The 27,797-nt window shown below is 30.2% G+C and overlaps 1 protein-coding gene across 15 annotated transcripts in view; it reads left to right on the top strand.

The window, feature by feature from the left end:
• Window positions 1–27,797, top strand: part of LOC145945732 (uncharacterized) — an 86,381-nt gene that overhangs the window by 37,937 nt on the left and 20,647 nt on the right. For 13 of the 15 annotated variants that reach the window (XM_083054906.1, XM_083054903.1, XM_083054901.1 and 10 more), the window contains 2 exons: window positions 8,081–8,140; window positions 24,670–24,693. In XM_083054906.1, coding sequence (XP_082911032.1) covers window positions 8,081–8,140; window positions 24,670–24,693 — 84 coding nt within the window. The remainder of the gene's footprint in view (window positions 1–8,080; window positions 8,141–24,669; window positions 24,694–27,797) is intronic. The other 2 variants (XM_083054911.1, XM_083054915.1) reach the window with 1 other exon arrangement.

Here is a 27,797-nt window from a genome sequence, read left to right as displayed (position 1 = left end):
GTATATATATTAGTATATATTAGTATATATATATATGTAGAATGGGAATTACGGCGGACATGAAATTGATGTGGAATGATAGTATAAGATAATCTTTATTCAACTAGAAAGTAAAATAACAAAAATTGACTTTAAAAATGACATGTGAGAGAACAGCTCTACTCGAGTCGATCGTCCTACGCATCTCGTAGCTAATTTTCGACTGCCTCTATTTCTTCCTTACGAGGAAGACCTTACTGCTGACCGTCATTGTCTACGCAGGCTAGACCGAACCCTTCGCGTTCTCCATATGACGGTCAGTCCTCTGTATGACGGCCAGGCATGAAAAACGCGGACGTCGTAAATTTCCCTTAGTAGTTGGCGTTCTCTCTTTTCTTTTTTTTTTGATACGAGTTCATATGTTAAAAGACAATAGAACAAAATGTAGCTACAACGACAAATCTGGAAATAATAAAAGTCAAAAAAAAGGTCTTAAAATATAGATCCTCCGATTCTACATTCGGCCATCCTGGTCTAACATCTGCCCTCAGATGTTCTTATTCATCTTCAGAATCTTCTTGATCATTTGGCGACCACAACTTCATATGATCCGCAGACGTTGAGGTCTTTTGCGGACCTTCGTGATCACCAACCTTTTCTACTATATATCGATCGTGGCGCATGACCACGGTGACCCGATATGGAGCGAGAAACTTTGGGAGAAGCTTTTGTCCCGGTCCTAGCTGTGTTCTTTTGATTGCCACGAGGTCTCCCACACGATAATCTGTGGCCTTCTTACGCCTCTTATTATAATTTCTACAATTATCTGCCTGTACCTTACGTATTTTCTCTTTTGCGCGCTGTCGGATTTCGTCACGTTCTTCTTCAAACATTTCGATCCATTCGTTCTCAATCAATTCACGAATCTTGAGATCCTCTTTAATTCGCATATTAGATCCGAAAAGTAAAATGAATGGCGTCCTTCCGGTACTCCGACTCGGGGTAGCATTGAGGTATTTTTGAGCCACATCCATGTGTCGATACCATTCATGCGACTTCGGCGCCGCCAGCTTTGTTAGAAGAGGTATAACTGTCCTATTTACCCTCTCTACCTGACCATTTCCTCTTGGTACTCCCGTAGAAATCAGCAAATGTTGAATTCTTTCTTCTTTACAATACTCTTGAAACGCGCTAGATGTGAACGCCGTACCGCGATCCGAAATAATTCTTTTCGGATTACCGAACGTCGCGGACTGCTTACGCAAACGATTAACTACTTCAGCCGCATCTACCGATTTTGTGGGATATAGCCATACGAACTTACTAAACGCGTCTATTACAATGAATATATATTTGTACTTTTTGCCAGTGAGCGACATCGGCCCTAGATGGTCTACATGGTAGGTATCTAGCGGGATATCCCCTTTGTCTATTACATTTAGAAATCCCTCCTGCTTCCCTTGCTTACGCTCAGCTACAATACAGTTTATACAATTTCTTACCATTCTTTCAACTTTCTCACGCATACCAGAGAACCAATATTCGCTACGCATTATTGCCTCTGTTTTATTGATACCGAAATGACCACGCTCATGCGCCTGCCGAATAATTTGGGTCTGCATCGCTTTTGGAACTACTAGCAAAATATCGTCGTTTACATCCTTGTACAGTAATTTATTTTTTATCAAATACTCAGTACACTCTCCCCTTTCCACGCGCTCAATCACACTCCGAATTTCTTGATCGTCGTTTTGACACTTCTTAAGTCTGGCGAGAAGTCCGTCATCATTTTCTTCAATCAATAACGCTTCGGGTAGTGGGTTTCTACTTAATGCGTCTACATGCAACATACTCTTGCCTGGGCGATGCTGAATTTTATAATCGTATTCCTCGAGTTGCAAGGCCCAACGAGCTACACGCACGCACAAATCTTTCTTGTTCATAGTCATCGTAAACGCTTGACAATCGGTTACGATTTTAAAAGAGATACCTAGCAGATAGACGCGGAATCTTCTTAATGCTTTCACTATCGCTAATACTTCTAACTCGTAGCTAGAATATTTCTCTTCAGCGGGCGACGTCTTTCCGCTTGCATAATAAATCGGGTGGAACGCGTTACTTTCCGAATCTCTTTGCAACATAATAGCTCCATAACCATACTTGGACGCGTCTGTGTGTAACTCCGTCTCGGCTCCTATTTTGTATAATCGTAGGACTGGGCCACTACTCAAAATGTTTTTTAATTTATTAAACGCGCTCTTCTCTCTGTCATCAAATGTGAATCGTACATTTGCCCTGAGTAGATTTGACAGTGGTTTCGCGATTTGGGCATACTGCGGGATAAATTTTCTAAAATATCCCGTTAAACCGAGAAAACTCTGAATGTCCCGAACGCACTTCGGCTCCGCAAACTTCACGACAGCTTTAACTTTATTCTCCGACGGCTTAACAGTACCGTTTTCAATAATATGCCCGAGGTATCCTATTCGCGACTGTAAAAATTTACACTTGGCCCAATTAATGTTAAGACCGGCCTGCTCTGCGACTTCGAGCACGAGCTTTAGATTCTTTGAGCCTTCTTCAATATCCTGTGACGGAACGATTAGATCGTCCATATATGTAAGCACTACGTTCTTGGCAATTAGATCTTTAAAAACAGCGTTAATGTATTTTTGAAAAACAGACGGCGAATTACACAATCCAAACGGCATCTTCCTAAATTCGTATTGTCCCGTAGGAGTCACAAAGGAGGTATACTTTCGGCTTTCTTCTGCGACGTTAACATGGAAAAACCCATTTTTTAAATCAAGTGCTGTAAAAACTTTTGCTCCCTGCAACCGATCCAATTGATCTTCAATTAATGGCAACGGATACCGATCTTTAACAATTTTCTGATTTAATTTTCGAAAGTCTACACAAATTCTAATTTCACCGTTTTTTTTCGGTACTAACACGATCGGACTCGCGTATTCGGAATTGGACGGGCAAATTATTCCGTCTGTTAACCAGGATTCTATCTGTCGCTCAACTTCCTGCCTTTCTGATTGGGATAATCTTCGAGGTCTTTGAAAAATAGGAATTTCATCGTATAAGACGAGTCTTAGGCTTACCCCTACTTCTCGCGTTTTGCTTGGCCGATAGTTATGCACGATTTTTTTTTATTTCTTCACGCGCGCTAACGTCCGTGACGTATGATAGATCTATCGAACTCTCGCTATCGTCAATATCAATTTTCAATATTTCAGGAACTTCGACCTCGTCTCGCGGAATCGTTCTCGCAATTTTGGCTATTGTAACTCGGCCCGCGACAGAATGCAATTCTACCTGATTTAGAAAATCTGCACCAATTAATACGTAGTGTTTCATTAACGAGTCGTCTACTACATGAAATTTTATTTTATAAATCCCGCCGTCTACAATCATATCTATCTCAAAGGACCCCATGGTACAATTATTACTCGCGCCTAACCCATCGAACTTCGTCTTTCCGCAAAGCCTTGGCGCACCTATCTTTGTATAAATACCTTTGCACATTAAGCTTAAGTCGCTACCGGTGTCGATGACCGCTGAATACTTCTGGTTCGCTATTTCTACTTCTTTAAGCTGCTTCCCTCGCGGCTGTTGAAATGTTGCGTATGCTGAAGTAGGCTTCTCCGTAGATTTGGCGAAACATTTCGATGCGATATGGCCGTGCTGATTGCATTTGAAACACTTTACTCCTTTGTCCTTATCTGGACAATCTCTACTGATGTGGTTCTTCTCTCCGCAGTTGAAGCAGACTTTGGCAGTCGTCTTGTTTCCTTCTTGTTTGAAATATTTTTTTTTCTCTTCATTCTTCGACGGCTTGTTCTTTCCTTTCGTTTCCTCTTTCATGCATTCGTATTGAACGAATCTTTCCTTAAGCTCGCGAATAGTTTTCGCTCCGTACAGCACGGTTTTATTGATTGGTTCATCTTGAATCCCTGTGATAATATATTTAATTGTGGCACGAGTTTCAACTTGAGCTTGTGTCGCTAACTCCATCATTTTATATACATATGTCTGGAACGATTCGTCTGGTTTCTTCTTTCGTCGTGAAAGTTGCTGGTGGATCTTATAGCTGTCCACTGTTTCACCGAATTCTTCTATCAATGCACTCTTTAGTTTTTCCCACGTCTTTGTACATTTCTCGAAATTGGCGAATATCTTTGCCGAACCGCGAAGTAGACGTCTTGCATATGCAACTTTGTACACGCCGGACCAATTGCACATCTCAGCGAATTCTTCAAAGTCGTCTACCCACTTTATTACGCTCGCGTTGTCGTCTCCGCTAAACGTTTCAAGTGATTCTTCTACATCCTTGAATGAAAACATGCGCTTGTACTCTTTCCGGCTCTTCTTCTTAGTTTTCCGGATTGCCTCGTGTTCATTCTCAGTCTCGTCGTCCTCGCTATACTCGTCAGCAGTGTTGCTATCTTCGTCGCTTTCATTTTCATTGGCAGGATCACCATCATTGCTCGTCGATGCACCGCGTTTGCGCTCTAAGTCTAACGCCTCTTTCAGTCGTAACAGCAATTCGGTTTTCTTGCCCGTCGTCTCTAATTTCCTCGAGCTCAATTCTTCTTTAAGTTCAGCCGTCTTCATTGCTGCCAACTTTGCGTCGTTTTTTTGAGATCTCGGGGGTGATGACAAGGGCGAGTTGCTTCGCGAGTTGCTGCTCATGGTGCACCCCGTTCACTATCACTTCACTTCAGTTTGTTCCTGTATTCTGTACCGTATCCCGGACGAGCCCCCAAAATTTGTAGAATGGGAATTACGGCGGACATGAAATTGATGTGGAATGATAGTATAAGATAATCTTTATTCAACTAGAAAGTAAAATAACAAAAATTGACTTTAAAAATGACATGTGAGAGAACAGCTCTACTCGAGTCGATCGTCCTACGCATCTCGTAGCTAATTTTCGACTGCCTCTATTTCTTCCTTACGAGGAAGACCTTACTGCTGACCGTCATTGTCTACGCAGGCTAGACCGAACCCTTCGCGTTCTCCATATGACGGTCAGTCCTCTGTATGACGGCCAGGCATGAAAAACGCGGACGTCGTAAATTTCCCTTAGTAGTTGGCGTTCTCTCTTTTCTTTTTTTTTTGATACGAGTTCATATGTTAAAAGACAATAGAACAAAATGTAGCTACAACGACAAATCTGGAAATAATAAAAGTCAAAAAAAAGGTCTTAAAATATAGATCCTCCGATTCTACATTCATATATATATATATATATATATATATATTAGTATATATTTTTGACATATATTTTTTAGAATATATATATATATTTTTTTCCCCCGCTATTTAACGAAATTTATTTATCAAATTCAAAAATTTTTAAATAATAAAAAATTGGCTTAATTTACATTTGTTATTAATTTCTCTTAAAAAACTTTCTTAAAAATAATTTCTATTTTTAATTAATTTATAAACACACATACGTCGCTTCTTAACAATCAAACATCTTCAGGGACATCGAGATCCACTTAACAGATGTACCGTATACTTCGTGTTCTCGTTATATCATAGTGAAAGTTTGACGCTTAACATTGATTTTCTTTGATATCGCAGTCGATTTTAACGCGCGCGCTTTTCACATCCGATACTAATCGAAATAAATGATACGCATGAAGGCGTGCGAAATGCGTTGATAAATAATTTAATAATAATATTTATTATTATTATTATTATTTATTTATTAATAATTTTTTTCCATAATTTGGAATTAATTTTTTCTTAGCGAAAATCTTAAGGGAAATATCAATCATTTTTTGTACACACAAGTTCCCAATTTTTTTCATCACATATATCTTTTATCATAAATCATTATAATTAATTCTAAGTCTTAAATTAAAGTTTGGTCAAAGTAAATTCCACCTAAAATTAATTGATTGAAAAGAAAAATTATCTCAAATTGGCCAGAGAATCTACTTATTGTTAGAAACACACATTTGATAGTTTTAACACATATATATGCATGAGTACCTTTATGTTATTTTTACTTTGCTGTTATTGTTTACTTCTGAATTCAGACGAAAAATAATTGTGATGGTGAACAAAACAAATTTTAAAAAATCAGATTGTATGAAACATTATAAATATCAGTGAATTATCTTTTTTTTGGAGATGATAATTATTTGGCCAAAAAGCTTTCGTATCGATAAAAAGAATGCAATTACTCATATAATACAACATAGACATGTTGATTATATTTATGCTTATCAAGAAAGGTGTTTGATAAACATCTTTTAAGATTTTAAGATACTGTAACTCTGAAACAAAACACTTGACAAATAAAAAATTTTGTATCACAAAATGTTTATTCATTAATATTTCTTATACATTTTCAGTTTATTATTCGTTTAATCTTGTTATATCATACATAGTAAAGTATCGCGATATAAATATACAATATTACGCACATATCAGTTACAATTAAATACTTATGCGACAATTTATGTAGCAATGTCTTTTTGCTTACAAAATTATTTACTTATTTATTTTTTTATTTATTTATATAAACTTCTTTATTTATTAACTGGAAAAGAGATCTCTTTAATATACAAATGATTACAATTGCTAATAATAAATTTATGATCCAATAGCTTTTAATGACGAATTGATTGAATGACGAATTGATTGAATATTCAAGATATTAATCATTTATCATCATACAATTTCACATAAAACCTTATCCATGTATATCAGTCATATATTAGAGTCATATTGGAAATCGTGTATATGCAAAATAATTGATTTCTTATGCAAATACAGATCGAATAGTAGAATAATTTTTTCTTTCATATAAAGCTTTGTTTTCGAGAAAAACAACTTTGAAAATCTATAAATCAACTTTGTCGAGAGAAAATATACAGTATACTTGTCTGACAATGAGACAATGAGAATTGACTCGACGAATCTCGCTATTTATTGAGTTTGTATTTGTAAATAATATTATATAATTTAATATAGATTAAAATAATACAAAACAAGTTTTAATAATTTATTTCATTAATTCCTTAACGCGCAAAAAAACATTATAATAACAATTTATAATAATATATAAAATGTATATACATATAATATATATTATATATATATATATAATAATTATATATATATAATTATATATAATAAATACATATATATATAATTAATATTAATGTCTTATTTTACATGATATAATATATATAATAATATATATTTTATTATTTTTATTACCTCGAAGAAAATTCTGACTATTTTTAACACAAGCTACGAAAAAAATTATTCTACATTTCGATATACATTTGTATGTAGAATCATTTCTATTTTGCTTGTATCACAATTTCCAATATATTCTATACATAAAAGAAAAGCTGTTATTTTAAAATCTAAACGAGAATTCAAAATATATTTTATTACGCATTTACATAGTAAATTGCTTATTACTTTAAAATTATATCAAATCTCTCGTAGCGAAGAAACGCAAAAAATGTTACATTAAATCGATAATAGAATTTGATTTAAGTGTATTATGATAATTGTATTTATATTTGTAATCTTCATTTGTGTGGCTTTTTTTTAAACAATATTTCTTTTCTCAATCGCGAAGATGACGCTCTTATGTATGACGCGAATGGTGTTAATAATTTTATTACACTGAAATCCTAATAATCGAGTAGGCAAACGACCTCTTAATTTCCATCCAGGGTTTTATTCAGGGTCCAGTCAAAAATCACGTCGCATAAATAACTTTGAACAAAGAAAAGAGTTAATTGTCGAAACCAGAACACTGACTATATAATTATATTACAAGTATATTAATTATATTACATTAAATTATATTACAAATATATTAATGTTTATTGTTTAATGCCCGTCAATGTCCGTCAACGTGGAAGTTATCGCGATTGTCTCAAGGACGCATAACTTCACGATGCAACTCGCATTAATAATTCGCGCCCTTCCCCCTCCCCCTCGTTCCCCTCCCCCTTCCCTCTCCGTGTGTCCCTGCCACCAATGTCCCCTAATATAAAATGATAGTCACTTATTCTGATCTTATTTTGTTCCTTCCTTATCTCTGTTCCAGCACTCTCTACGGCCACTGAGGATGTGGGAGACGGGCCTCAAGGACACGAAAACGACACCGGTGAGTGAATTTCTCAAATTAAAAAAAAATTATATTTTCTTTTTTTCAATCTTTTGTTTTTTCGCACGAATTCGGAACTGATAAATTAAAAGATTTTATGAAAGTCGTTAAATTTACGAAAGAAAAAGAGTTAAAAGGCTCCTGAATCCTCGCCGCGGCCATATTAGATTGTGACGTCAGAAGCGAGAAAGCACACGCTGAAAATTCTTAGATGCCTTTTTTAAATAAAAATATATTTCGATGAAACACTACTTAAGATGGCTTTAGCACACTTTTAAAATACCTCGCAAACTATTATTTTTCTGTGACAGTCAATCAACAACCGTAAAATGTTATCAGATGATATCAGACTTTGTCATGCGGAATGACTGCGCATGTGCAAAGATGAGACAGACTGGGTCTCATATTACAGTTATTTTACAGCTGTTGATTGATTATAAAGGAAAAAAAAGTCAACGAAGTGCTATATAATATCTTTTTATTTCGAAATGGCATCTAAGAATTTTTAGCGTGTGTTTTCTCGCCTCTGACGTCACACAATTCTAACATGGTCGGTGAGGAGCCAAGAGCCTTAATCGGTAAATTTTATTTCTCTTGACTCCCTCTATTACATTGGTCTTATTTTAAGACCACAAATGCGTATTTTTAAGCTTTTTTAGGCGTCCTACAGCGAAAATGCAATAATCACGTTATATTTCATTGAATTTGAATCTGATAGAGAAATCAATGATTTTGTAACTTATTTCTTATTATTATAAGATTTCTTTTATCAAATATGTCCTTTAATTGAGGAAATGGTGTCTATGGTTTTCTTCCGCTGTTGAATTCTCAGTTGATAAGAGACATTCGATTTTGTTTAGATTTTTGCAAAAATTTACATATATACATGTAAATGAATACAATTTAAATTTATCAATTTTGACACTGATTCGTATTTGAATTAAAACTTTTAAGTTAAATTAAACATAATTGGAAACTATTTGATAAAGTCTCAATGATTCAAATCATAATTTAATGTCGCATTTAACCACAAGTATCTCCAGGAATTTCCCACACTCACATGCATTAACAAGTTTTTTCATGATGCGATTCTTCTAGTCACAAGATCGTAAAGATCCATTGAAGACAAAAAATTTTTAAAAAATGTGTTAAATAAAAGAAAGAACAAAAGAATTGCATTGACAAAAGAATTTAGAATTTGTAAGAAGACGACCATGTTTATTGAGATTTGGCCCAGGGTCGACTGGTTTAATTTTCCAGTGAGCGAATAGATTAATGCTAGACTAATAATACACATAATTGATGCACTCGGCTGATCGAACACCACCGCCAATTAAATCATGATTATTAAAATTAGGGTTAGGAGTTAGATTATTATTAAAATGTAAGATTTATTGTAATGCTTTAGTATATTCCAATATATAATACTATATCCAAATTTTAACATTATTAAGGATATATATTTGGTGGCTCATTGTTTTCGCAACCAACGCAGATACCTACACATATCTCGAGAAGTTTTGTTATTAACTCGCGACAGTGAGTGATTAATTAATGCTTATACGAGACAGTAATTCTTTCCGAGAATACGCAAGCGCGAATATGTCTGTCTAATCTCACGTGAATAAAGGATTGGCTGTAAATATAGTTTATGTTTCTGTGACAAACCAGCTGTCATAGTAATATAATATAAGCATGCAAGTTTTTGCGTTGCGTTCATGAAATGAGTCACATCAAAATTTACATAAAAACTAATTTCTCGCTTTATTTTTATAATAAATAAGTTTATATGTATATCTTTAAAATTTTTATAATCATACACATAACTGATGTTATACAAAAATATTATAATTTAATCTACTAAATACTATAGCATAATCTACTAGGCTTAATTTACTGATAGAAAAAACATATAAAAGTCCCTTTGCAATTTTGAAAAACTTTATAAATATGAAGAAGCTCAAAATAAGAGACATGTCTTTTTTTTATAAATTCTTTTTCGCACGTTTAAAGGTTGATACAACCTCTTAAACATGATTCAATATATTTGATTTCGAGTAAATAACATCGAAGTCATGAGGTTTATGAGAAGCTATTTCAGAAAAAAGTTTTATAATTTTTAATACTCTTTATGATTATGTATTTAGATTTTTTGAAAAGCATAAGCTTTTCAAGTTCCTTTAGTAATTTTACAAATTTTGAATATTTTGTAAGAATAAAAAATTAAAGAGCGTTTAATGTAAAATCCAGTCATATATGATAATATTGCTTCCTAAAATCACAATTTTATGGGAAATGAGGTTTAAACATCTTGTTATATGCGTCGCGCAATGTAAATTACATCTATTTACAATCGCGTTTGTGCCACACTTAATAACAGTTTATTCTATTTCATATTCCATACAATTGCATGCATGCACAATACGTAACGTATTACATAACGTGTAAATAATTTAGACATTAGAGAATAGTTACAGAGACATTTCCCACAATATTATTTTTACTTAAAAAATTTTACTGCATCTTTATATTTGCTCATGCGTTCATTATCAGACCTGTATACATATAGGGTATCCGATAATAATCGGTGAAGCTTTTATGCGCAAATAGAGCAGGTTTTATGCGCGGACGAGCAGGAAAGTTCTTTAACATTTTGCAATCTTTGCAATAATTAATAAAAAATTAATTTTAAAAAATCGATCAATCCACGCGAATATAAGCACGTTAACAAAAAGAGACAATATACATACAGGGATATTCTACAATATGTCGCAGTTATACTAATTGAAAAATGTTCTTTCCGATTATGCTTGACTAGTTGTGATTGCCAAAAGAGAATTGGTTAATTTTTAACTTTTTTTAACAACCACAACTGCCAAGTGCAATTGGAAATAACACTTTTTAACTAGTTGCCATACTTTGCGACTGGCGACGAGGCATTTGCGACGTATTGTGTAATGGTTCTAGAACATTTTGTATAAAATACGCACAAATTATCAAAAGCATTATATATGATTATGTATAATTATATATAATGCTTCTTATAATTTATGCATATTTTATACAAAATGTTCTAGAACCATTACACAATACGTCGCAAATGCCTCGTCGCCGGTCGCAAAGTATAAATAAATATAATTCTGTACAATCATATATTATTTTATAGACAAAAAGCCTCGGAAAGTGAGAAAAAATTGCGGGAATATACTATTTTATAAGGATAAAAAATTCTGGAAAGTGAAAAAATCTCAGGTTCAGGTATTAGATTAGAAGGAAAGTAACGTCGCGTTTTTTTTTAACTCAAAATTGGAGCAAATTTATTGTTATTTAAATAACTTCAATCAACATATATAATATAACGAATAATATAACGACTATTATTTTCTATAATATTTTGCCATCTTTCGGGTAGCTGCATAATTCTTCGTGCGTAGAAGTCGGATGTTTTCTCAGCGAAGAACTGTTGAAGATGGTTTTCACAATCCTCCAAAGAAATCTTAGACCCGATTGTACCAAAGTTATTTTGGCTTTAAGCGGGACTTGAATATGTGTTTATCTTTATCTTTCTTTCTAAATAATTAAAGACAAACACAGCGAAGAACGCGTTATTATGGAAGTTTTGCAAAGACCCGAACAAGTAATCCGAAGAAGCAATAACTGATGATTATGTTGGATACGATAGAACATATCAAATTGCAATATTTTTTCCCAAATAACCAAAGAAGTAAAAGGTCTTGTCCTGATGGAATAAAACATTTACAATAAAACCTTTCTTTCACCACTTCTGGGCATTTTTGAAAGCAACTCATAATGACATTCTTCCAGTCCCATTAAATACGCAGCATAACCTTCTTCAAATGAAGTCCAGGCTTTGGAGTGATCAACAGCTTTTCTGAATGCTTTTCCCAGAACTATTTGTGCACTATATGTTGTTGTAGATAACCTATTTCTCATCGCCCATCACAATTTGTTTAAAAAATGAATCGTTTTCGTTGAGTAATCAATCGCAGATGGAAATGCGATTGATTAAATTTTTTTCAGACAAATCATATGACATCCATACATCAAGACAATTCACGTATCCCAGCTTATGCAAATGCTCGATGACGGTTGTATGTGATTAATGGAGTGTCTCTGCAACCTCCCGCGACGACGCGTACACGAGTACGGCTGATTATTCTTGATTAAAGTCGTCTTGATCTTGTCGTCATGAGCGACAGCCGGTCGATCAGAGTATTTCTCATCTTTAAGTGTCGTATCACCAGCACGAAATTTCGTAAAAAATTATCTCTGACACGTTCGGTTACGACATCTTCTTCATATACAGCACATATTTTTTTCGTTCGCGTTTTTCCTTTTTTGGAAGTAAAAAAGCATTAAACAGCGAGAATACAACTTCTTTTGCTCTTCTTTTGCTCTTTAGATTGTGAAGTTTATTTCTAATGAAACACTAAATATAAGCCATCTATTGAGAAAATATATTACTTCTCTCCCAACTCAATATTATATAACAGCTTGATTTTTGTAACAAATTTTTGTTAGAAAAATCGACTACAATAATATACATGTACCTGTATATATGTATATGTACTCGGCACAGTAGTTGCTTTGTTTTGCATATCATTAATTATCCTATGGTTTTATTACATAAAAACCATATGGTAAAAAAATACTTCTTTAATAAATTGTAATTATTTTTAATTGCGTAACTTTTTGATATACAATTAATCTTATTATTTAAAATAATAAGGTTTCTTATTTGCTATAATTATATTTAAAAAAACATAAAATTATGCAAAGAAACTTCTTGAAAAGAGACAAGTGAAAATCAGCATCAGTAATTGTAAAGTCCTCTAGCGGAGTATTCAAGTATTAAGTATGTGTTGTTTCATACTTTACTATGTGAATCTGCTGTAGGTAAAGCAGAGATCCTTCTATTCGTCAATTGATAATGTAACTTTTATCATATCTATATAATTTATTGAATTTATTAATTTTTTTAATTTAATTTTTAAAATTATAAATATTTCTTAATTTATAATTTATTGACTTATGGTAATTAGATACTTATGGTATGTTTTCCAACTTTTCAGCTTTGATTTGATATCGTCTTTTTGAACTAAATGATATTATTCATTATGCCTCAAATCAATATTATTTAAATGTTTTTAACGTATTAGACCTATCACAGACACAATACAAAAAAATAAAAAATTTGTAATTGTTACAATAAAATAGATGTATACACGTATGTAATACACATTTAACGTTCGACATAAAAGCTGCGCAAATAAATGCGTAAATCAGATATCAAAATTATTTCAAGAAACGCAGTTAACGTTGCACACGTCACAATATTGCGTAAGATTGCAATCTTATGAGTTAATCAGACAAATAATTAATCAGATAAATATTTAACAAAAATTAACTTAATCAGATATTAAAAATACGTCAAGAAAATTCACGATTATATCTTTAACAGCATTATCAATAATATTTCAATTATATATGTGTATAGCTAAAATAGAAGCATTAATATTTAGAATGCTAAGAAAGAGATAGAAAAGCCTACATGATTTTGCGTTTCTTATATAAAATCTTTCATCTTTTCTCTTCTTTTAAAATCTGATATAAATTTCTAAAATAGTAAAATAGTTTGTTTTTAAATTTAAATTTAAAATAAATGTATAGCTAAAATTTTACTTACTCACTTTTTAAGTGTTACTTTTAGTGGTCTTAGCACAGATTTAAAAAGAATTCTCGGATTTTCAACTAAAAAAACATTTCAAGCCGCATAAGCAAAATATCTTTTTTATTTTGTTACAAAAAGTTATATATACTTCATACTTTGTACAATAAGCAATCTTTTTTTATAAGATTGGTTTTGTGCATACATTTCTATAGAAGTAACTGAAATAGGAATATAATAATTATTGATTATAGGAATGTAGCAATATAATAGTCATAATACATAAATTATTAAAGAATTAAGTGATATAATGATATTTTCTAAAGAGAAAATATAAAATAAAAATAATATATTACTCACACACAAGTATACATTATATAAGTGTGTATATGTTTTAATATTTTGTCACAATGACTATTATGGAGAATTGCGAATATTAAAATATTTCAAACTTAAATACAATAAATACACAAATATTCGCACATTTTTAAACAATACTTACTGTTTCGGTTATCTGCCTTGTTAAAGCCGCCTCCTGCGGTTCAATTGTCGCTTAACCTCCGATCTTAACGAGACGGGAGAACAAATAACGCCAACTGCGTTTTCCAATGCTGACATTTTTCAATCGAGAAGGCAGAAAGAGTGATTACATTCGATTCTGACTGAAAAATATATATAAAATATTTATATATATATAGTCCAATAAAAGCACATTAATGAGATTTCCTTTTTAAAGAGACTTTCAAAGCATTCAAAAACTTGCCAAGAGAAATAAAATTTTCGCAAATATTAATAAGAGAAAAAAATTAGACCTAAAAAAATTGTCAGATTAAGAATATGGAGTTAAAGATATGTTCTATGGAAATAATTTTATTCTAGAAGACATTTGTTATTGCACATATCGTAACAATGACATTGAAAATACCATATTCCACCAAAGATCTATCGCGTAAATAATCATGTTGATTTTCCGTTAATCAAGCTCTTTCGTTTGATCGAGTTTACATTTTGTCTTTCTCTCTCTTCTGCCTGTATTCAATCAATATTTACTCAAGTCATGTGTAGTCGGCAATTCGATATGTCAAATCGTTAAAGAATTATGGATTACGCTATTTACGTCATCACCAATCATGTGCGCATTAATGGAAATTCATGTTCAATCATTTAAAAAGAAGAAGACGAGCCTCAGAAGTACATAAATGACGATCACAAATAAACATTGCGAAAATATTTACAACATCATTGGTTAATAACCTTTAATCTTTTTTTTATTGTCATTGGTTTAATCTTTAATTATTATCGTCTAATCAACAGTTTAAATATTGTTACATGAGGTGCAGTTGTGTCGGAAAGTTTAATTGTTTTTGAAAGCAAATAATTCTATGTGATACGATAATCACGATATTTTTCTCGCATTATTTCAATTTGATAAAAAATAATTATTAATATTTTATATATTTTCATTAAAATAGGAATCACATAAAAAATTAACGAATTTCTTAAGTAATGTTAAATACACACATACACACATATATATGTGTATATACGTAAGTATATACATGGATATATGAATATGTCTATATAGTTGTAAAAACAGCCAAATATATTTGTAAAGATCCAAGATCTATTAATATAATAATAAGTACTTATACAGACAACAAAATGAAGAACACAAATTTTTAATTTTAACAGATGGCTTTACGACATTTAAAAGGATACTAAAAATTGCGATTTTCATATACGGTTAAATCCACTGGAATCATTAGAAAGTTTCAAAATAAATTAAGTCATCAAATTTGTGATATCAAATTTTCGACCGATAATAAAATAGAAACATTAAAATCATATGCATATTTGTGATAATATAACAAATAGCTTGGATCATTTTATGACTGAATTGGATGACTGAAAGTTATGTAAGAGTCATCTTGAATTTTTATTCTTGTAGCTAATATCGAGATGTTTTCAAAAAAATGTACGATTAAACTCTCTTTCGTTAAGAACTTCCTGAGTCATAAAAATCATCAAACTTACAGTCAGCATTAGCGTAATCCAAAGTGTGTCATTAGTCATCGTAGCAGTAACAAATTACGGAGTCCTGATTTTTACATGATATCAAAAATCTGATTGTGTAGCATCTATACGTAGCACATCTTAGGTCATGCTAGTGCCAATGTTATCATAAATTTGACGGTTCATAACTCAAAAAACTCTCAATGGAATTTAATGATCGTTGATGATGATTATGATAATTACCATCAATGATCATAATGATTTAATCATATTATTTTATAAATATCTCGAGAGATTAACTATATATACATATAAAAGAACATTTAATAAACAATAAAAGTTCTTACTAAAAAATTAAGATGATCTTCACCTGACCTTCACAAAGTAACTCAAGATCTTTGAAAATAATATTACCATTCAATGTATCAATTGAAGCCTTACAATTTTTGTTTAAAATATTTTTCTAAAATATTTTCATAAAATTTTCGAAATATATGTCAAGGCATTTCACTACTTTTTTCGCACCCTATAGATATAGGGGAAGAGGAATTCTAAAGTAAAGAATGTTTCTTTCTCCCTCTCTCGTTTCTTCCCTTTTTTTCTTCCTCCCTTCCCCCTTCTTTCTTTTCGCCCCTTCCTCTCTCTTCCCTTTCCTTCTCTCTTTCTCTCTTTTTCTTGTTTTCTCTTCTTTTTCCTCTCTTTTCTTTTGTCTTTTTCTCTCTTCTTCTCTTTCTCCCTTTATCTCCCTCTCATGTCTCTTTTCTCTCTCCCTTCTTTCTGTGAAATAAGTTACAACTTTTTTCTAAATATATATATAAAAATAGAAATAAATGATAGAGAAATATTTCATTGTTTGAATTAACTTTTTTATAATTATATTTTCTTCAATGATGCATCTGCAGGATGTAACTGCATTGTTTTTTCTAAACGCAATCTCAGAATTTTTTTTACCAAAATTAACTTTTATCGTGTTAGGTAATGAAAACGTCAATATATTGACTAGAGATATGATTCTCATATTTTATGTTAGAAAATTGCTGCAGTCCGTCAAATTAATTGCACATGATAATAGTTAATTACACGATATATATATATATATATATATATATGTCGTACTTTAATTGTATAAAATTTGTTGTTATCTAATTCGCATGTCCTCATCTTAATTCGATCATTAAGCGCTGCTGCAACGAGACAATGGTATCGCATGCTTAGTTATAGAGAGAGGAACAGAAGGAAGTGGCCGTGTGTGATGCACGAGCATGCCACGTGCGCTCCCGCGAGAAGTTTAGATTTCACGTTCGACAATCGTGACTCTTTTTCGCGCGCGTGCGTCCACTCGGGAAAGGATGTGACGCATGTAATTGGCTCTAATTGGTTAACCAATTGCTGCGACCAATTGGCCGATGGAAAGCTAGTCTATTAGATTTTAAACGAGCATTGAAACTGTTTGTGCAAACAATGGATCATGCGAATGAAAGTGAAGTATAAGCAAAAGAATAAATACATTTCATTTGTAATCCTACAGGATAACTCTCAACTTAAGAAAATAGCGACATTATAGATTGTAAAGTTATAAATTATAATATATAAAGGTTTATAATACTGTTTATACATATAAGTTTATAATAAGATTTATAGGTTTGTATAGATTTATAATAAATTATAAATTATAATTAAGACATAATAGTTTGTATCTCTTAACTAATTTAGATTAGGGTTAGATTAGGATAAAATCAATCATGATGTTCAAATTATAAGAAGCATCTGGCAACTATAATCGTGTTTTGTTTTATAGATAATAGGTTTGTTCTTTTCAACTAAACTGGCTAGTTCAGAGTTTATCTCTTTCCTTCCAATGTGGAGTAAAAAAGATAAACTCTGAACTAGTGCAGCCAATTCAGCTTCCTTTCTTTGTAGAAACTAATACATCGGGGGAGAACAAATTCTTTTAAATATCCAATTCAATTAAATGAAAATTCTGTTCAAGCAAAACATTTTGTACACACGTAATAGAAGAGTAAGATTTTTTTTTATATGTATATCCCGTGAATATTTAATTCTATACGGAATGTAATTTGGACATTTAGATCGGGATATCTAATCGCCGAACAGAGTCGGCGGAAATTATAACGGTTGACCTCGGAGCGCCTAGCAACAAAAGTCACGCATATGGGCAATGTCCTCTCGAGAGATGTGATCCCTCTATTCTTTTCTACAAGACGTCCAGAGTCTTACATCTTACATTGCGTGAAGTATACAATCGGATAATAAATCGTTAAAAGAGAATATTAACATTATTTAAAGAAAAAGAATTCTTTTTTTTAGATGACTAACAATGGCTAAAACTTAGGTTAGGGTTAGGGTTAGGGTTAGGTTAGGGTTAGGTTAGGAAGAAGAAAAATCTCAAGAATTCCAACTGCAGGATAAATATAGGTTATACAAATATAACCTATATTTGTTTTAATTATTTTTTTAGATCTCTGGAATTTTATATTCTAGATCGTCATTTACAGAATCGTCCGCTAACGATAATTATGCTTAATTTTCGCGAGCGGTGTAATATTTCCGACCCGCGTACGTGACTGAACGTAAGGATACTTCGAATTTAAATGTGTATGTTATAATCCGAGACGCGTGTAACCGTCGCATGTGCAACATCGATGCACCACGTGCGCAATCTACCTGGCAGATATTTCAACGATTTGGATGAGCTTGCAAACACTATCTACATCTTTGATTGTCCTGAAATCTGATATTTTTAAGTATGTCACAGAGCTTGGGATACAAAACCTTTGAATTGTGTATGTTACGGATTCAAAACTAAATATAAATTTCTGTAGACAAAAAAAGGACAGCTATTAATATTCATTGATAAGAAAGAAATTTATCTATTTTATCTAATTTAAAAGATTCTTATTTTAGAAAAATTTTAATTTAAAGCGTATATGTTATCATAGTAAATATTTACTTTTACACTGTTAGGTCCAAATAATATCTTTCGATTGACACATGTTGTCAAGGTCATGTCCGTGAATGGCTTTCAAGAGGTTTTAACCATTGCTCATTGTTTATTAAAAAGTTATTAACAAAAAGATTAATGCAAATCAAAATTATACATAAAATAATGATAAATTTAGTATTAGACACATTCAGTGTTGTGCTTAGATGATTTTAAAATTAGCTAGATAAAGATGAGATAAAAATATGTAAATTTATCTTATATAAGATAAAGATGATTTTGTTTTAAATGTATCTAGATAAAAGATAAAATTATATGGCGATTCATCTAGATAACTTCCAGATAATATTATTTTTTGACTGATTATGTAAACAAAAAAATGTAAATTTTAAAAGGGATATAAAAATATATTCATACTTTTATATTTGTAAGTTTTTATCGCTTACTATTTAAGTTTACTATTTAAATATTTTTATGTGCTATGACTCTAAATCAAATTATCTGAACATTATTCTAGATAATTTAATAAAGATAACACATTTTTTCATCTAAGATGCAGATATAGATAATACATATTTTTATTATCTATAGAAAGATAAGATGCTGCAAAAATTTTATCTAGATAATCATCTATATAATTTTATTTAGATAACAGCAAACACTGGACACATTGTATATAATTAAGTATTATTACTCATACGTTTAGCAAACACGCAAGTCTTTATATAAGATGTTCAAAGAATCAAAGATTTAAAATGCGTGAAAGAAAGATTTTACATGCGTAAAATAAAGGTTTTTCTTAACACAAAATCTGTACGAAATAAATTTATATTGCCCGATGTCTTCAGTGTGTGTGATATAAGGTCTATAATTATATGGTTCCATATAGGTTTCCAACTTTTTTTTGTGTATGTAAAAATTTTTTTGTATATCTATTATAAATCTCGCTTCGCGCATGCAAACCCATATAGATGTGAACCGTATAATTATATACTTTCTCATATGTGTATACCAGTATACCAAAAGTGCCAGGCGATGCGAGCCAGATTATATAGGGTGTTTAAATAAGTAAATTTATTTTTTAGTACAATAGTTGAACATTCGAGTTTTTATTTATTAATAAACAATAAGTGACAGTTTACACTTTTTGTAGATTATATAGAGTCATAACCTTGACAATATATGTCAATCGGAAATCATTAGCGCCAGACGCGGTGTAAAGATAAATATTTACCTTGTACGAATAAAAGTACATAATATTTATCTTATCGTAGATTCGCTTCTTAGACTAGTTTCTTGCAATTTATCTCTGTTTCGTATAATTTAACATAATTATATTTCTTATATGCTCTTTTAATATATTTGTTATACGAACAAATTTACATATTTACGTCACTCCGATGTGGTTTACAAAATCGGCAATCCTGTGATTTTCCAACCGCACGTGCCGACGCCAAGTTGCAAAAGCATTGCAGAAATTGTTCGCGAAACCTTTAATGCGCCGCCATCGATAACTTCTACCTTGCCTGCCGCTTAATTATGAAGAATGAAACGCTCGTTCGAACGATCACGCTGTTACGTCAGTGGAAAACGTGATTTCGCTGCATCCACTTTTTTCCGTTTGTCAGTTCTAAAGCGGATATTCCATTGAATTCAACACGACAAAATTATTGTACCGCGTTTATGTCAAAATGTACAGATTTTTTTCACCGAATATATGAAAATCCTCAGTTTATTCGTCACAACGGTACTAGACAAAAAGAGCATTAATCTTTGTTCAGATTGTCAATATACTAATATACACTCATAAACGCGATTTATTTCGCTTTATGTCAACGTAAAGCCTAGTACACATCAACTCTGTCTAAGGACTCAGCCTATAGATGATGTCCGCAATTATTGTCCACGGATTATTTACAGACTGTCTTTTTTCGTACGCTCACTTGTCATATCTCTTATATAAAAGGACCTCACACCAAATACATAGGATTGAGGATGAGAAAACCAGCTGATCTTACCAAGATTCAATTTTATACAGGAGAGAGAGAGAGATTAGTGTGAGGTTTTTGATATATAAAATCCTAGATAAAATCTTAGATGAAATTGAATATTGAATCTTGATAGAATCAGCTGGGGAGTTTGCTCATATATTATAGCTTATGATCTGCTGAACAAAAAATATAATGGACTCAAAGCTAAATAATAGACGGTTACTATAATTTACAGCCAGTCAAACACGAAAAACTCGGGCTCTGCAAGTTGTTTGACTGACTCAATAATTATCCAATATTTAGCTTTGAGACTATTACATCTTTTAAAGTCATAAGCTACATATGTTTCCCACATGCTGGAAGGAATATATATGTAGTGAATATATATATGTGCTAATTTTAATGAATCGTGCCGGATTTGGTGGCATATTTGCTTTAAAATCTATAAGTTTAACGAAAAAGTACACACGAAGGATCATTTTTATGGTCGCGTCAAAAGTCACATTTGATATTGTTTTATTTTTATTAACATTAATATGTTAAGACCGTGTTACTTTTTCGCGCTACAATAAAACATTATCTTGTAAAACATTTATCGAATTAAATTACACATTTTTAAAAATTGCATTTAATTATTATTTTAATTAATTTAATTTAATTATTATTTTAATTAATTTAATTTAATTATTATTTTAATTAATTTAATTTAATTATTATTTTAATTAATTAATTAATTAAATTATTAATATTGCATTTAATTTAATTATTTTCTCTCGTTTTACTTGATAATGGCTTTACACGATATAATTATTTTCCACTGGAGGTGTAATTAGGTAAATGAAAAAAAATCTAATTTCGCAAATTGCGAAAATGACGACAATTTATAAACACTTGACAAACATTTATTTATATAGGATCAGTCATTTGCACAATCAGATCGATTATGTGGAAAGCTTACTTGTATGTTTCTGTATCTATTGTAATACAGTGATAAACGCGATAACACGATAAACAAGAATTAATTGCATTATTAGATCACCACGTTTCTTGGGAATAAAAAAATACTTAACTGATTTATCTACATAAATTTGATCTTCTTACAATTAGACTTATTAATGTTATCTGAAGTTTCAGCTCATTAATAATATCGCGATTTTAATGTTGTTTTTATGTAACGTCATATTTTGATTACAAACAAAATGTATTTCTATTATCGTATTTCTCAATATTTAAATAGCCTCAATATTTAAATAAAATTAGGTATTTCGATAAAAATCGTGTCTTATTAACAATTGTATATCATATTGCATAATCATGCAAATATATCATATTACACATTATTAATATAACGTTAGTTAATTATTTGTGTGTTTCTAATTATAGTATTGTATAATAATATTAACTTGTCGTGAGAGGAGAAATAAAGAAAGATTATAATAATTATATATATTATATATATTATACATTTTCATACATTTTTTTATACAGTTTTATATATATTATACATGTATATTTTTATATATATTATGTATTATATATATGTTAACATTATTTTCAAACATTGCATCAATTAATTAAGATACGCTTTTCATTTTTAATAAATGATTGAGAATTAGGGTATTAATTGTGTCATCATGATAATATTAATATATTTGAAACAATTAATGCCGACTGACAAAGAAAAATATCTTCTAGTATAAACTTGTTTATATGTCAATTATAAAACTCGTGATGCTTAATTCCGAGAAAATCCGCTTTTAAACAGCAACAACAAGGAAGTTCATAACAATATTTTTATAATATTATGACAAAACAACACGTAATAACGTATTGACATTTAAAACCAGTTACAAACTATTAGTGATTCCTTTGCTGCCATATTGTTACAATAATTTACAAGTGTTTTGTATTACAGTTTTTGTCTAAAATTGAAAAAAAAAAAATATAAATTGTGGTAAGAGTTCGTGATTCGATTTTTGAGTAAGCAGTTTCCATTTGTAGTATTTCTTTCGCGATCCTCTTTGGACCGACGAGAGAAACTCAGATTTTTTAAATCAAATCTCGTGCGGCTGAAAATATTGCCGCTTTCACCCTCGTGCATTCGAATATAAACTCCGCGCTTTGCCAGGTCGTGGCTCGAAAATAGTCACAGCATTTAGAGTGGCAAACAATGGCTCTTAGAGCGATGCCTGTACATGTTATGACGCATGAGAATCTCTTTTTCTTCTTTTTCTCTTCTTTAAAGCCATGTTACACTACGAATTGCGAATTAAGTTACGATTGAGGTTATGATTGATGGTTACGGATTGACCAATCATAGATTGACGAATCAGATAAGCTATTCTAATTGGTCAATATTTTAACTATAATCCGTAGTGTAATGCGATCTTTAATTTCACATAATTCAATACAACGTGGTTCTTCTCAAAAAAATTGCATTGAATAACTTGAGGTAGGAACTTAAAATCGAAAAAATAGTGCTATTGCTTTTTTATTTTTGCTTCACTGAAAATTTCGGAAGACACCCACACAAAATCGATTTTTATAAAAAAATGTCTTTGTCGGTGATTGTAAAAAATTTTTAAAGGAGACAAAAAGAATTGTTTCCTATCAATATTAATTGTTTTGCGAAAGCGATCGTAAAAAATAAGATCTGGAAACGTTTAGATGCTATTACGTAATGCGATAATATTTTACAATAACTTTATCTATATAATCGACATTTGTTTCATATTTCATTGATCCGAGGTCAAAACATGAATATGTTATTGACGAGACACATCTGTTGCCACGTGTAAAAACAATTTCGTTCATTAGATCAGGAAAATCATCACCAGCTGGTTGAGTATCACCTGTGAAATGTCAGTCCAAAAAATTGCATTACATAAGATAAATTAACACTTTCAAAAGAATTCGATTTCAGACGCAATGAATAATTGAATTTTGTGTTGAATAAGTCGTATCATTTTTTTTTAATTTTATTTTTTTATAAATTTAAAATATTAATTAAAATATTTAATTATTTTTAAAGAGAAGAGAATCACAGAAAAATCTCAATTCTGATAGATAATTAAATAATGTATTATTGAAATATTGTACAGAATGAATCAGTGTAACTCACAGCACTTTTTATGCAGGATTAATGTTATAAATAATTATTTTACTATAGTAAGTATTAGATCCAGAAACGATTATCTTTGAAATTATACTTGAAATTAATTATCATTCTCTCGATCAATTTCGCCGAAGTGTCAAGCAATTTGAGTAAAGTCTTTTGATTATTTCGATTATGTCTCCTCGAAAAAAGGCGATATTATACATAAAGCGGCTTTAATCTATAAGCAAGTTTTCCCTTACTACTTCATCTACGTCGATACAGTAAGCCTTGAACGCAGACGATACGTTCTATAATAATCCTCGATAAAGAGTAAAAAATCGAGAAAGAGGGAACAAAAGAGGACTTCGTCGAAATCGTGTGGCGATTTTTTGATAATTAAAATTAATTATAAAAAGAGTTGTTCCATAATCTGATATATATATTATGATCAAAGAATTATTTATCGCATTCATTAATTAATACAGCATGGATATATCTAAAGAGCTTATCATGACAAAGAGTTTTTATTTATAATTTAATTTTTTATCCCAACATTTTTACTGAGAAAAAATTGATTGCAGGTTAAGTTAGGTTATTTTTATTCTGCATTATTTCGGAATAAGTTGCGGCTTTCTCACTTTGTTATCACGTTGTATTTGTTATCATAATCATTATTGATAGAGATGCGTATGTTAATTAATTGAACTTTCACAAGTTGCATGGCCATTTAAATTCACATAAAATTTAATCGTGTTTGTTTCTTTTTTATTGTTTCAGATTCATATTCGTTGTCACATCTTGGTAAGTCTTCTCTCTCATTGCATGCGTAACAAAATATAACTTCTGTTAACTTGCATCTTTATTTAATTAAATTTATATATAATTCAACTTTATTTAATTCATACATTTTATATATTATTTTTTATTTTATTTATTAATACGTATAAATTAAATCTCGAGGTATTTTTTATTATCATGAAATTGTATCTTAAATATTTGTTTCTCATTTATTTTATGTTTTTTCTTTCACACACAAACGTACACATTTCATTTCCATTCTGTCATCGTATATTAATTTATATTTTCATTAATTTTATTTATAATTTACATTATTTTTATGATTATATTAATTTTATGTATTATATATGAATGAGAATTAATTTTACATATTATATGTATATAATATGAATCTTTTCTATTAAATATACTAATTATATTAATATATTTATATACTGCGATAATAATAATTTAATTATATACTAATAATAATAATTTAATTATTTAATAGTTTAATTATATTACTAATAATTTTAAATATAGTAATCTAAGAAAATAAATAATAGAAGATTGGGGTTTTAAAAACAAAATTTAAAAACCAAAACATATCAGAGAATTTGTTATGATATTATCAGCATATTTTATTATCTCTATAATAATGTAACAATAACAGATAAAAAAATAACATAAACTCCTTTTTCATAAATTCTGACTAGCGCAATCAATTCGTTTTTTAAGATCAAATATATAAATTTATAATTTTCTTGTTCGAAAATCTTACAGTTGAATTTGTGTAAACGCGTTCCTGCAATTCTTTGTTTAATTCTTTATAAGTATATACACGTAAGTATAAATTAACTGTGACAGTTGATCGTATACTAATTGATAAAGTGAGAAGATTATTTGCACAACTGCAATAAAAAAAATACTGTTGTGCGCGAATCATCTATTACTTATCTGTTAAAGCTCAATAAAATTTGATGGATTAGTATAACTTAGTCTCGTGTAAAAACGTGAATCTTTGCAAAATGGAAAATTCCATGACGTTGAATTTAAAAAATTCAATAAATTAAATGACAAACCAAATTACTATTTCAAATATTATGTTCGATGAAAAAAACTTGATTAATGAATATAGAAAAAATTCTCATAATATTTTAAAACTATTAACAACACAAAGAGGAAGAGAGTTTTGTTTAAATTTTTTCTATAGTGATTTGCAATTGATAGTTGAAAAATTGACACTCTACAATGTTACATCATCTCTCACCGTACAGAATTAATTATGATCGTTGGTTACAGACTGTCATCTACTGATTTGCGGCACAATTTCATACGTAGTTACGAATTAATTGGAAATATACATATTAAGTATCAATTAGAGTGTTTGAGATCGAGAGCATTTTCGGCATTGATCGGTGCCATTAGATTTAGGTCGCGGTGAAGGTCAGACGACAGTAATTCGCGATCGGGAAGGTCATGGCACAATCATTATCGAACGAAAGCATCACGAAAATAGACTACAGAAGTATCCAATTGCTTTAACAAAGCATTTCCCTTCAATTGCTCGCATTTGGACAAATACCAAAATATTTAAGACACCTTTCAATTTGTTCTTGTATTTAAAATATGTTCTCGTCGATCAAAAAATATGTTGACGAGATTAATGACTAATTATATTATAGAATATATATAGAATTAGATATGTAGGATATGTGTTTAAATGTTGGCGATTATAGCGTAAAAATAAATGTTACATAACGAATTCTAAAAAAAATTAAACTAGTCTCTTTTCTTTGTTAACGTCTCTTCAAAATACTTATGCACCTTATCTATCCATAGTTTTTTATGCGGAAATAATCAGGGTCATCAAATTACGTGAGTTTGTTCTGCGTACAATAAATATTGTTATGTTAAACTATACAGTCACATTTTAATAATAGCTATATACTATCGATATGTAACAGAGTTTAGAAAAAAAGCAGGTACAAATAACGTAAAATGGCGCCTTGACGATAATTCTGGAACTCCAATTGTACGTATACAAAATATCATAAGACTTGGCACAAGAATGACTGTTTATCCGTACATTTACATTGACGTAAACCCAGCATAATTATGAAAATTCACGCTAGTATCACATTCAAGTCGTCTGGATGTAACAAAATGTTAGTTACTACGAAAATTTCCGCTAACAAATTTACTCAATTTTAAATTGATTGATTTGATTCATAATCGATTTATAATCGATTTATAATTGATTTATAATGGATAATATAATCGATTAATTAGATTAGATGTTGATGTCATAAGATTCAAAGTTTTTTCTATCAGTTATTAATTTCTCATACAATTTTAACAAGAAATTCAGAATAATTTATTAGTGATATATGTACTAATTATTCCTATGATAGTAATTATTAAATATTAATATTACTAATTACTATTACATTATTACACATTAACGAATCATTTAATAGTGTATTTAATAGAAAGTTTTTAAATAAATATCAACATAAATTATAAGTTGATTGTAACTTGTTTAATCCTATATATGGAATCTTAAGCTATTTTTTAGATATCTAATATGTGAAAAAATTTTAAAGAGAATTTGACTTATATTCATTTACTTTAACTTATTTTCTCTTATTTTAATTTTTGAAACAGCTTTTTTTAAATAAAAATAACTGTTAAGTTAAAATAATGAAAAATAACTTATTAAGTCTATTTGTTGTTACATTTTTGTAAAATTTAAAATTTTTTGAATTTTTAGGTTACCGAGTTACGCTATTCATGTCACATTTATGCTAAAATCAGACGAAACGAATAATTATGTATGTTGCTTTAAAATTTAAAAAATCTTATACATACTATATTAGAACAACAGAACAAAAAGTTTTGAGAATAATTTTTAAAAAAAATAACATATTAAAAGATCATCTATAAAAAGTAAAAAAATATATAGATTCTAAATAAAACACTTTAACATAAAAATTTATTTAATCCAAAAATATTAAAAATATTAATTTTTACTTAACATTATTTTAATTTAATATGTTTATTGTATATATTCAACCCGTTGTTATATTACATTATGCAAATTTCCTTATTTAATATAGTTTACAAAT

Source organism: Prenolepis imparis, unplaced genomic scaffold (assembly GCF_030444845.1).
Source record: "Prenolepis imparis isolate NDT839.2.m4 unplaced genomic scaffold, iyPreImpa1.0 SCAF_14, whole genome shotgun sequence".
Lineage (NCBI taxonomy): Eukaryota > Metazoa > Arthropoda > Insecta > Hymenoptera > Formicidae > Prenolepis > Prenolepis imparis.
This window is presented reverse-complemented; position numbering and strand designations above follow the sequence as displayed.